The 12,710-nt window shown below is 50.7% G+C and overlaps 1 protein-coding gene across 4 annotated transcripts in view; it reads left to right on the plus strand.

Moving 5' to 3' along the window:
* The first annotated feature begins 323 nt into the window (after window positions 1-323).
* The window catches only part of SLC6A20 (solute carrier family 6 member 20), a 33,407-nt gene continuing 21,020 nt past the window's right edge, over window positions 324-12,710 (plus strand). For 2 of the 4 annotated variants that reach the window (XM_069473516.1, XM_069473517.1), the window contains exons 1-2: window positions 378-498; window positions 11,339-11,479. In XM_069473516.1, the coding sequence (XP_069329617.1) occupies window positions 378-498; window positions 11,339-11,479 (262 nt within the window). Of the gene's footprint in view, window positions 499-11,338; window positions 11,480-12,710 lie in introns of all 4 variants that reach the window. The other 2 variants (XM_069473515.1, XM_069473518.1) reach the window with 2 other exon arrangements.

Here is a 12,710-nt window from a genome sequence, read left to right on the forward strand (position 1 = left end):
CGTGTCCCCAGACAACGTCTGGCACACAGTAGGCACTGGATGAATGAAGGGCAAGCGGTTGAGGGAACTCGACCACTCCAAGGAGCTCGGCAGGGCAGCCGACGCAAAGGCCCAGCCAAGCCGGAGGGGTTCCCTGGAGGGCGCCGCGCTGTACCCCGCAATCTTGGGCGCCTTCCGGGCGCGGCGGCCGGGCGGGTGGGGCTCGCCGTCATCCATTTACCAGCCTCGCCTCTCCCGCAGGTGCGCCATTAATGAGATTAGCAATTAAAAAGCGGGCTGGCAGCGTGCGCGGCGGAGACGCGGGGCCACCCGCAGACCAAGCCCCGTCAGACAGCGACAGCCGCGCCGGGTCGGGAGCCGAGCGCCAGTCCGCGGCCATGGAGAAAGAGCGGCCGCAGTGGGACAACCCGCTGCAGTTCGTGTTCGCCTGCATCTCGTACGCCGTGGGCCTGGGCAACGTGTGGCGCTTCCCCTACCTGTGCCAGTTGTACGGCGGAGGTGAGTGCGGGCGCCGGCGCCGTCCCCGCGGAGCTGGGGGTGCGCGCGGGGGTCGGCCCTGCGGCAGGCCAGGGCGCGGAGGCGCGGAGGGCGAGAGGGGCTCGCCCAACCGTGCGGAGCTGGGAATGATCGCGGGACAACTCGCTCCGGAGCGGCTCCGTCCCCGGCCGCGCTCCGGACCCTCCGCAACCCCTCGCCCGTCCCAGGGCGGCCGGGCCCCGCCCGCACGCTGTCGGCCACACGGCCGCTCGGGACGCTGCTGTCTGTCCTCCCTCCGGAGCAGGAGAGGTGGCCACGCTCTCTCTGACTTCTTAGTGAGTAAACTTCACGTTTAAGTGTCAAAAGTAAGTAGGAAATTGTCCTATTCAATAGAAACTTGTTACACAACTTTCAGATCCGAAACTTAAATCCCCAGCAGCATAGTGTGAAATTCAGGTTAAGAGGATCTTGAGTCATTTCTTTAATTTTTTTATAAAGAGATTGGTTTGGGTTTGGAACCATGGGAAGCAGGAAAGGCAAATCATTCTATGTCTGTCTGTCTGTCTTTCTCTCATGCTTTCTCTCTCTCTCTCTCTCTTTCTTTCTTTTTTTTTCTTTTCCTTTCTTTCAATGAATTTTTCCTCCGAAGCATCACTGCACTCTCAGGGGACACGGCAACACACTTACCCGCACTCCTTGGCGTTGCCTGGAGCCGGGAACACCTATGACAGGGCAAAGAACCTCAGTGAAGGCCAAGTACCTTTCCGGAAGGCAGTGTTGCAAGAGGGAGTCAAGTCTCAGCAGTTAAAAAAAAAAAAAGTTTTTCCTCAATTTTTCCATTCCTAGAAGCCTCTCTAAAGAAAATAATCATAGTTCTGACAGAGGTAGGAAATTGAAGTTTGGTCACCATCATTTCATAAGAGCAAAGCATTGGCAACTTCCTAAGCCCTCAACTAAAGGGGGTTGGTTCAGTTACGGAGCATCCATGAAGTTCTCTTTGCAGCCAAGTTTTATGTGAGTATTTTCTCATGTCATATTAAGTGAATAGAGAAGTCAGATTCAAAGCTGTATAAAATGGGTATAAAAATTTTAAACAATTGTTTGAAAATATGCAGGGAAAAGAATGAAAAAATACACCAAATTGTTAACAATAGTTACCTCTGGGTGGTTTTTGTTTTACCTTGCTCTTTGTGTGTGTGCGTGTGTGTGTGTGTGTGTGTGTGTACAATGAAAGATCTTAGACCAAAGTATTTATAAAATTTAACCATTTAATAAGACCAAGACCTAAGCACTGCTCCCTCTTCTCCTCACCTTCAGCAGCTCAAGAACAATTCAACAAAAGGTTAATTCATTGAATTTTTTTAAAAATAGTGCATTTTCTTTTTTGAGACAGTGTCTCACTCTGTCACCTTGAGTAGATTGGCATCATCATAGCTCACAGCAACCTCAAACTCCTGGGCTCAAGCGATCCTCCGGCTTCAGACTTCTGAGTAGCCGGGACTACAGGTGCCCACCAAGCCTGGCTAACTTTTTTTTCTTTTGGTAGAGACAGGCTCTCACTCTTGCCCAGGCTGGTTTCAAACTCCTAACCTCCAACACTCCTCCCACCTTGGCCTCCCAGAGTGCCAGGATTACAGGCATGAGCCACCATACCTAGCCAAAATAATGCATTTTTAATTCCCCAGTTCCATTTTAAACTTTGAAGTGCATAAATACACCATAATAATGTGCAGGGCAAGTGTTGCCGTATGCTCTAACAGCTTTGTAACTGACTTTTGAAAGAATTATTCATCAGACTGACATTTCCACATCATTCTGTGCTCAGTACAGCTACCCATGATGCCTTTATCCTGGGTACACATTGCCCAACCATCAGTCCAGGTGAGCCTCACTGTCACACGACCATTTAATACCTTGTTTATTCACCACCTAAATAGTCTGCAGAGGGACACAGGTAGGGCTGAGTCGTTCTGAGGTAGAATAATAATCAAGGAGTTGCTAGGAAAACCTCAAGACCTCCAGGTCCCAGGAGAAAGGAACAAGAAGAACTCTGGTTTCTGGTACAGAGGATACTCAGGTTGGGTGGGTGGATGGATAGAGGGACGGATGCTGGGCAGAGGATGGATTGGTGGCTGGGTGGCGGCATGGATTAGTGGGTGGACAAATGAAAGGATGTGGGTCGGTGGATGGCAGCCTCTTAGCCACGTGTCTACAGAATAAAAACCAAACAGCTCTGGCACGGCAGGCCCTTCACCACCTAACACCTGTCCAATATCCCCACCTCATTTCCTGCCACTCATCTTCAACCCCCACCCCCACCAACTCTTTTGAACACGCTCTGTCCATGAACGCCAACCTCTTTGCCCCTGCTCTCTGCCCGAGATATTTCTTCCACCTGGGATGTTGCTGTTGCCTGAAGAGCTCCCACTCTTCCGTCGGAGCGGGCCACATGTCACCTTGTCTTGGTTGCGCTCTCTGACTCTCCTGCTACCTGGCAGGCCGAATGAGCACTTGGTCAGAACTGCACATTGTTCTGCAGTTTCTCTGCCCACCCGGGGCCCAACCTCTGTGATGTGGTGGAGTCAGAGAAGGCACCCAGTAAATATTTGCTGAATGAATGAGCGAGGTTGTTATGAAAAGCCACAGCGTGAATGAGGTGGGGGGAGCTGGTGGTTCTCCCAGCTGTGCAGCAAGGTCACCTATTAAGAAGTGATTTATGTTGCCCCAGACCCAGGCAGTTTACAAAGCCATTCTTTACCTCATGGTAAAGGGTAAGGGGTAAACAAACCACATCATGAAAGGCTCCAAGGGGGTGTGTAACTTCCTTCTAAGCAGAGCTGCGAACACCTCTAGCAAACAAAGAGCTTGTTTATAAACCACCAAGCCTGGCTGTGCCAAAATACTTCCCAGAATAAGACGGCTTAGGGCTCTGTCTCCTTTCCGTGGGACTCTCCCCATGACTGGGAAGGCTTGTTCCCTTCCTGCTGTCCAGGCCAGGCACAGCACAAGGAATGTTAATTCTAAAGATTGCATTCCAGGTACCAATCATCTCTTACAGCTCTAGCTGCCTGCGCTAGGAAAACATAAAAGCAGCTGAAGAAACGTCACAAAATCTTTTTTTGAAAAAGTCAGCAGGTCTTGGGTGACCATGTCAACGTCTAAGACAGTGGCTGCTCAGGAAGAAATCAGGGACACGAGTGTGCTGTATACTGACATGTAGAAAAACACACCAGCAATTCATTTTACATTAATATAAATGTGTGCATGGAAGAAACGTGAAGAAATGAGAACAGTTGTGTGACTGGTGGAAATGTGGATTTTTTTTTCCCTCTTAAACTGTCCCTATGTGATGTTCAAACAATAAAGAGGGCACAATCAGAGGCCACTGACTATTCAGTGGGACGCTGCACTCACAGACTGGATGGTCCACTTCCCTCCAAAGCCCCTGCTCCTCTCTGGGGCAGGAAGCCAGCTCTTTCAGCTCTCTTCACTCTGCTAATCCCAAATCGCTTAGAACATCGCATCTCAAATTTTAGCTTACCTTAGGATCCTGATAAACTGTAGATTGCAGGACCCCATTCCCAGAGATTCTGATCAGGGACCCTTGGACAGAGACCCTCGGAGGAGGGCAGGATTCTGCATTTCTAACGAGCTCTTGAGGGAGGCCGCTGCTGCCTTCCATGGACCAGGATTTAGGGGAAGGGTCAGGGTTGCTTGTTTGCCCCCAGGCCTGGCAGGGGGTTGCTGATAAACGCTTAACAACTGGCTTTTGGTGGGGGGCAGCAGGACCCAATTCCTAGCACTTGCTGATTATTGTGGTGTAAATACTCCCATGTGGGCAATTTCAGACTGCCCAGGTATTGTGCCAGAGAGTGGGGTTGGGAAGAGTGAGGACAGGTGGTTCTTGTGAGCCGGTCTGAGCCAGCCGCAGCATACCCCTGCAGCCAGGTGCTGTGGTGGCCACAGCTCCTCAGGCCAGAGCCCGCCAGGGACTGATCCACACCAGGTCAGTCCATGGATGGACAGGTGAAGCCCTGCTCTGTGCCGTTTCTGCAGTACTCCCAGGTGGGACAGAACCTGAGTTGCAGACATTGTAAGTTTCAAATACATACAATTTCCAAGATGAGCTCCAGAGGCAGGCCCCAGCAGTCAGGAAAGACCATGGTCAGGGGCCCCTGCTCATCTGGGGTTTCCACACTCAATCCCGGTAACAACTGCTCAACTGGGCTCCTGGCATGAGCCAGGCATCTCGTGAAGCATTTTCTGCAGGTGTTCAACTTGGTCTTCAGAACGCTCCTGCAGTTGGTCCTGTCACCCGCATTTATGAATGGAAAACAAGTCAGAGAAGACAAGACTTCTGGAGGAGTAGCTGGGGCTCGAACCACTTCTACGTCCAAACCAGGACTCTCTCCCCAGCAGCCTGCAGCTTTTGAGACAGCAGGACAGGAGTGGCTGCCTCAGCTGTCCAGGCCTTTCTAGGACCCCTGAGTCAGAATCGCCACAGCTCAGGGTATTTCTTCCCGTGGTTCTGATGTGACGCTCATTGGAGGGGGCCTGGCTGAGAGCCCATGTGTCTGAGATGGCCACCTTCAAGGATCTCCTGTCCCTCCTTCCTCTTCACCTCTGCCCTTCCCTGAGTACTGCCGAAACGTCTGGTGTCTTCCTTCTGTCTTCACCCTCTCCAGGAAACCTCCTTCTCCCTCCCTAAATTAAAGGCACCCTCCTCCCTGCAGCCCTCCCTGGGCCCCCAGGCTAAAGCCTTCCCTTCCTCGGGATTGCTGTGGGGTCCTGCATGCTCACCCCACTCAGCAACCAGTCAGGACGCAGTGTCCACCTGCTGGTGGAGAAGCCTCTACTCGTCTGCATGTTAGAATCACCCAGGAGCTGTAAAAAAGACACTGACACCTGTGTCCTACCCCCAGAAAGCCTGATTGGGTTGGTCTCAGGTGTGGCCTGAACAGCTAGAGATTTGAGCTTCCCAGGGGATTCTGCTGTGCAGCCGGGGCTGAGAACCCCTACCTTACACCCTTTTATAAACCAGAAGGAGCGTATAACAATTACACAATAAGTACTATAAACCTTCTAGGCACTTAATTTAAGGCATTCAGTAAATATTGATTGTGTATCTGCGACAATCCAGGGGCTGTGTTGATGGGGGAGTTTGCAAAGATGGTGATGGGGGGAGGGAGGGGAAGGGGGGAGGGTGCCAATATGAAAAAAACGTCCCTTCAGTCCAGAGCAGGAAGAGCTCTAACAAAGGGCTGTTCCAGGCTTTACTGAAGTAACTCCAGAAGGAGGGCTGACTGCTCGAGAGAATCCAGAAAGCCTTGCAGCGCTGGCAACATGTAACCTAGGTCTTGGCAGAGGAGTCAAAGCTCACCGGGTAGAGTTCGGGGTAAAAACATCCCAGACAGAAGAAACGTGCGCAGGGCACAGAAGAGCGTGCGATTGAGGGCAGTGGCCAGAAACCCTGCGTGGCTGTGATGTGTGGCACAGGCCAGGGCAGTGGCAGCAAAGGGAGCTGGAGGAGAGGGAGGACTCGGCGTGTCCCGGAGGGCCTTGAATAACAGGCCAAGAAGATGGAACTGGGCCCGGGCAGCCAAGCCGGGGGTTCCAGCAGGGAGCAGCTCCGTCAGAGCGTGGTTTCCCGAGGTTGCCAGGACGGAGGCCAGGGGTGCTGGCGAAGGGATGATGCTGCCAGAGGGGTGGGCAGGGAGTGAGGGAACAGCTAAGAGAGGAATTCCAGAAGTTTTGGGCCAAGGTGGGGTCAGGGAAAGTAAGGATGGCTTTTATTTTTCTTGCCTGAGCCTTTGTTCCTTGTTTCCAAAACGTTGACTGGGTTTGAGTCCGAATGGGAAGCTTTTGGGGGAAAGCCAAGCTGGCTGGGGGTGAATGAGGAGAGGCCTCCCCAGCTGAGAGCCCGCGTGGCACCTTCCCAGTAGTCCTGCGGCCATAAGCGACCCACTCACCCTGGGTGACCCAGACTGACCCCCGGCAGGGACATCACCCCAGGGCTCAAGATGTGCCTCAGTTATCCATTTCTGCATGGCAACACACTCAAACACTTGAGGACTTAGAAAGAACGATGGAATTAGAAAATCACCATTTGGCAACTGACACAGCAGTCACTGTTTCAGGCAAGCCATCCGCTGATGCCCAGACTAGTGGGCAAAAGCATGAGAGATGGGATCGTTACCCTGTCTCAGAGTATCTCCTACAAGGTACCTCATAACGTCAAAGGGGAAAATAGTCACTTTCAGTGGAGAAACCTAGCAGACACCACCTTAACCGAGTGAGCAAAGTTTACATCGCCAAGAACGGGACACATTGACATCTTGTGCCTCTGGACAAGGACCCAAGGTCGCTTTGGTGTTTCTGCCAAAACCCAAAATGAGGAACATTCCACAGAATAACGGGATGGTACTCCTTCAAAGTGCCGAGGACATGAAAGACAGAGAAAGACAAAGAGAATCTAAGGAACGGTCCTAGATTAAAGGAGACTAAAGAAACCGACAACTGGAGTTCTTGTGTGATTGTGAGCCCTGGGCCAGAAAAGCGCCATCAGTGGGACAATTGGTAAACTTTCAGAAGATCTTCAGGTAAAATACTGGTACTGTATTGGTGTTAATTTCCTGATTTTGCTAACTGCACTGGGATTATATAAGAGAACGTCCTTGTTTTTTACAAACACACACTAAAGTATTGAGCAGTAAAAAGAAAAAAAATTAGTGGCTTAAAACAACAAGAATGAAGCATTTCTCACAGTTCTGTGGGTCACCTGAGCAGTTCCTCTGCTGTTTGTGGCCAGCCTTGCTCATGTGGCTGGGAGGTCCCACACATGACTGGCAGTTGGCGCTGAGCTGGCTGGGGCCCCTTGGTGCTCCTCCACGTGGCTTCTCATCCTGAAGTCTGGACCAGCTTACGTAGGGGACAGTCTCGAGCCACACACCAAGAGGATGATGGGGAAGCTGCAAGGTGTCCTGAGGCCTGAGCTCTGGAGCCCACGTGACATTCTTTTTGCCACATTCTATTAGACAAAGCAAGTGCCGAGGCCAGCCCAGATCCACAGTGTGGAGAAACGGACTCCATCTCTTCATGGGAGGAGCGCCGAAAACCGTGTGGCTGTATTTAATCTCCCACGTGTGCCCCGTCAGGATGCAGGGAACAAATGCACTGCTTTGCAGGCGCCTTTCTGCCTCTCTCTGATGCCAAGGCCTCCTTGTGCAGAGCCAGAAGCAGAATTTTTATATCAAAGGAACATAGGAGCAGTCCAGTTGGAAGAGGGTTGTTTTCAAACTGATTGCAAAACAAAGTTTTTCTTTTATTGAGATGTATTTACATGCAGAAAAATCAACTTTCTTTCCTCTGAGTTTTGACAAATGCATGCGGTGTGATACTACTACCACCACAATCATGCCCCTTGTAGCCAACCCCTCCCCACTCCCCTGCTCCTGGCTGCCACAGACCAGTTTTCTGTCCCTATAGTTTTGCCTTTTCCAGAATGTCGTATAAATGGAATCATACTACTATGGTTTGAATGTGTTCCCCAAAGTTTGTGTGTTGGAAACTTAATCTCCAATGCAACAGTGTTGAGAGGTGGAAACTTTAAGAGGTGGTTAATGTCCTATCTCGGGAGTGGTTTCATTATTGAGAGAGTGGGTTTGTTATAAAAGCAAGTTCAGCCCCCTCTTGCACTCTCTTGCCCTCCCACCTTCTTCCATGGGTGACGAAGTTAGAAGGCCCTTGCCAGATGTTGGCACCGTGCTTTTGGACTTCCCAGTCTCCAGAACCATGAGCTAATAAATTTCTATTCTTTATAAATTACCCAGTCTCGGGTATTCTGTTATAGCAACACAAACAAGATAAGACATACATTCTTTGGTGAAATGTCTGTTCATATTTTTTATACATTTTTGAAAGGGTTCTCTGTTTTGGTTATTATTGAGTTTTAAAATCAATGAAGTCCAATTTACCAATATTTTCTTCCATGTGTAGGGCTTTTGATGTTGTATCTAAGAAATCTTTGCCTAACCAAAGGTCATAAAGATTTCTCCTGTTTTCTTCTATAAGTTTTATAGCTTTTGGTTGTACATATAGATCTATGATCCTTTCTGAGATTTTTTTGGGGGGTATAAAATGTGAGATATGGATCGAAGTTTACTTTTTCTGCATATGGGTGTTCAATTGTTCTGGCATCATTTTTTTGAAAAATTCATTGCAGAGCAAATTCATCTGAATTGTGTGTTTGTTTGAATGTTTGGCGAGAAATGACAGAAATTATTGCTGGATAGGGCTAAAGTGCCCTCATGCTCCCTCCTTGGCACCAGGCATTGGATTCCCATCCTATCTACAGGCACGGGGCAGTCACACAGGTCCTGTCAAAGGGACAGTCATCCGTGGACCTTTCCGTCTTTATATGGTTACTGTTTAACACCTTAAATGAAAATGAGATTATTTTATAACCACTGAGGGTTTGAATGTTACTCCAAACCCTCGGTGTGTGAACACAACCTTTATTGTCAAATATTTAATGAGTGAGAACCACTGATGACCTCTCAGACTCCTTTGATGTAGAGAGGAACCTGGCAAGGTGCTGAGACACATTTCTGCAGGGCAGGAAGCAGCCTGGCCTACAGGGGTCTTCCCAACAGAGTGCGGAAATGAGAGGGAAGGATTCGTTCAAGGCCCCCACGCCCAGCTTGGTGGTGTGGGACTCGCTGTCCTGTGCACACAGCTCGTGTCTTGATCACCGTGGTGTAGCCACGGTGGCTCTGCTCGGTCTTGGTTCCAGCCATTCTACTTCTGGGACTTGTATCCTGAGGCAAAACAGCCAAGCAAGTGGGCGAAACATTGTTTCACAGCTTTGTTTAAGATGGCAGAGAACTGCAAACACCTAGAGTGTCCAACAGTTGATTAAATGCACTCCGGGCTCATTTTCAGAGCGGAATGCTATGCAGCTATTTAAGGGGTGAGGCAAAGGTCCGTCCTGTGCTCAGGAGAGTGCTTATGGAAAACCACAGTGTGAGAAAAATGGGTTACAGGACAGCACATTTGTACAATGGAGGCATTTTTGGTGAATATTAGATGTTGATGTAAGCATATATATTTTGTTGTCGACTTTTAACACCTGAGGAGCCAGTTCTGTCTGTAACCATCCCTTAATACTTGCAGCTGTAGTGTCTGGGGTTTTGTTTGTTGTTTTTTTTTTTTTTTTTTTTTTTTGAGACAGAGTCTCACTCTGTCACCTGAGCTAGAGTGCCATGGGGTCAGCCTAGCTCACAGCAACCTCAAACTCCTGGGCGTAAGCGATTCTTCTGCCTCAGCCTCCCAAGTAGCTGGGATCACAGGCACACACCACCATGCCTGGTTAATTTTTTCTATTTTTAGTAGAGACGGGGTCTCAGTCTTGCTCAGGCTGGTCTCAAACTCCTGACCTCAACTGATCCTCCCACCTAGGCCTCCCAGAGAGCTAGGATCCCAGGCGTGAGCCACCGCGCCCAGCCTGGGTTTGATTTTAGTCACAAGTCCTCCCCTATTGTCCCACTGGATTTTTGTCAGGTCCACTGCCAAGGAGCCAGCAGCTGAGGGAAGGATGGCCAAGAGGCTGCCGGCAGGGTAGGAGGACCCACAGGAGAAGCAGCGGGTCAGCATCTGTGGGACAGGTGTCGTGGGGGCCCTGCCACAGCTGCCCGACTCCGTCTGTATGTCTGGCAGTGGGGAGGGCTTCCTTGGCTCCATGCACACCCCCTGGCTCCCCACCATCACCAAGGGCACTTGTCTGCTGATAGCTCCTTGGGAACCAGTCGGTTTGAAATTTGTATTAGTCATAGTGCCCTTGGTTAAAATGGAAATTTAAGCTGAAGGCCCCTGGATAAATCAGACCCACGTAGAGGTGCTCCGTAAAAGGAGAAGGTGCCCTGGAGCTCTGTCTATTGGGGACCTTCTTGCCTCCCAAAATGTATACTCGAAGCCCCTGATTCATCTCAGGAGATGTCAGGCCTGCGGGAATACTGGGGGCCGTGGACAATGATGAGACAGCTGAAATTCCTGTGCCCACGTGGTCCCTTAAGGGCAGGGAGCGGGGCTGCTACTCTCCCAGCCCACACCAGCTCAGGGCCTGGCCCAGAGTAAGTGCTTAGGAAATGGCGCTTTCATATGCTGCCTCACATGGGGACACCATCAGGGCTGTGCACAGAGCCCAAAGGAGGTGCACAGAGGTGGACAGCTGAATGGATGGATTCAGGTGTGATGTTCAAAATATTTAATAACTCAGTGGTCCTGGCCATGGCCAGCCATTAGTTGCTGAAATAGAAGATGGAATGGGGGTTATGGCAGAGAGGCTGGGGCAGCACGGGCATTGAGGAAGGCACTCAAGGAGCTTGGGACAGTGGCAGCCTACCACTCAGGGTGGAAATATTTAAAGTTTTAACAACTGACATGGCTGTATGTTATCCATGGATGAATGGACAGAAGGATGGATAATAGAAAGATAAAAGGATAGAAGAATGGATGGATGGAAGGAAAGAAGGACAGATGGATAGAGGGAGGGATGGATAAGATGGATGGATGTAAGGGTGGAGAAATGGATGTAGAGGAAGAAGGATGGATGGATGATGGATGGATGGATCATGGATGGAAAGATGGAAGCAAAATGGATGGATGAATGGTAGACAGTTGGATGAGAGGAATGGCAGAGGGATGGATGTACGGAAAGGTGGAAGAATGTGCAGGCAGAAAGGAAGGAGGATGCATGAACAAGTGGAAAGACAGGATGATGGAAGGGCATTTGCACAGAGGTTGGGTGGGTGGCAGAGAAAAGCCCATTGGTAAAGGCCTGGCTCTCAGCTCTGGATGCCCACAGGTAGTTTCCTCATCCCCTACCTCATCATGCTCGTCGTGGAGGGGATGCCACTCTTGTACCTGGAACTGGCGGTGGGGCAGCGCATGCAGCAGGGCAGCATCGGCTCCTGGAGGACCATCAGCCCCTACCTCAGCGGTGTCGGTAGGTGGGGCCCCCTCCAGTCCTCTCCCACCCAGAGACCCCCACATTGTATCCTGGGCAGCGTGGTGGGGTGGGGGGAACCTGTCAGCAAAGCTGCTGGATCAGTGGGCAAGCATGAAGCCCGAGAGAGCCCTTGCCTGGGAGGACAAATGGCCCAGGAGGGGCTGCCATAAAACGGGGGCTGAGAGGAGCTGGGTCTGTCGCAGCAGGGCGGTGAGATAGGAAGGATACATGCTCCCAGGAGCTGACGCCATAGTGCCTCTCTTCACTGGACTTCGGCTTGGTCATCTGTAAAAGAGAAATAGCTATAACTCCAAGTCCTAGCTAACGACCATTCTGGGAACACACACAACTGCGCCCTGCCAATTAACGGCTCTCTTTTAATGTTCCTGGTGCTGGCCTATATGATATGTGTGCATGAGCTCATTTAATCTTCATCACACTGCTGAGAGGTGTGGGTGCCATTGTTATCTCCAGTGTGCAGAAGCCGAGGCACACATGGATAGCAGGAGAGCGTTGCTTCATGTCACACCATTCCTGAGCTACCTCGAGCCGGTGTCCCCAGGTACCTCTGGGACATCGTCAACCTGCCCTGCACAACCTCACGACCCAGGGCTGCCGCTGCAAGCAGGAGGGACTCTGACCAACAGTGCCGTGCTCTGTGCTGTTCACCCCTCCCGCCTGAAAGCAGACAAGAAAGCAGAGTGACATTTTAGGAGCAAAGAGGGTGTATGTTTGTTGGTGACTTAGTCCCAGATGCAGAAGAAATATGTCCAGTGGCCTCACAAATCATCTCCAAGCCCAAACTCCCTCCCCATCTTGAATAGCTATTAATTTTTAACATGGAAGAGGGTGGTTTTACAATCTGCCTAAATTAGCAATCGCAGAGGACTTCTCAGAGGCAGCATTTGCTGTATGATAGGAAAGATACCAGATGCTTGTGCCAGTCATGGGGGTGCCATGCTGGTAAATGTTTAACAACTGGCTCTCAGAGTGGGGCAGAGGAGAGGGGAAGCCCCAGGTTGTAGCAGTTGCTGACATCAGTGATGTAAATACGCCCACTGTGGCCAGTTTCAAACTACTGAGAGATGTTCCAGCACGTGGGCTTGGGGAGCGGCGGAGGCACTGGTGCTGGAGGGCTGGCGTGGGCCGCTCTGGAGCACACTGGCTGCCAACCATCTCTCTGCTCCCGGGCCCCACCCTGGGTTTCGTGTAGGCCTGACCCGATTAG

Source organism: Eulemur rufifrons, chromosome 7 (genome assembly GCF_041146395.1).
Source record: "Eulemur rufifrons isolate Redbay chromosome 7, OSU_ERuf_1, whole genome shotgun sequence".
NCBI lineage: Eukaryota > Metazoa > Chordata > Mammalia > Primates > Lemuridae > Eulemur > Eulemur rufifrons.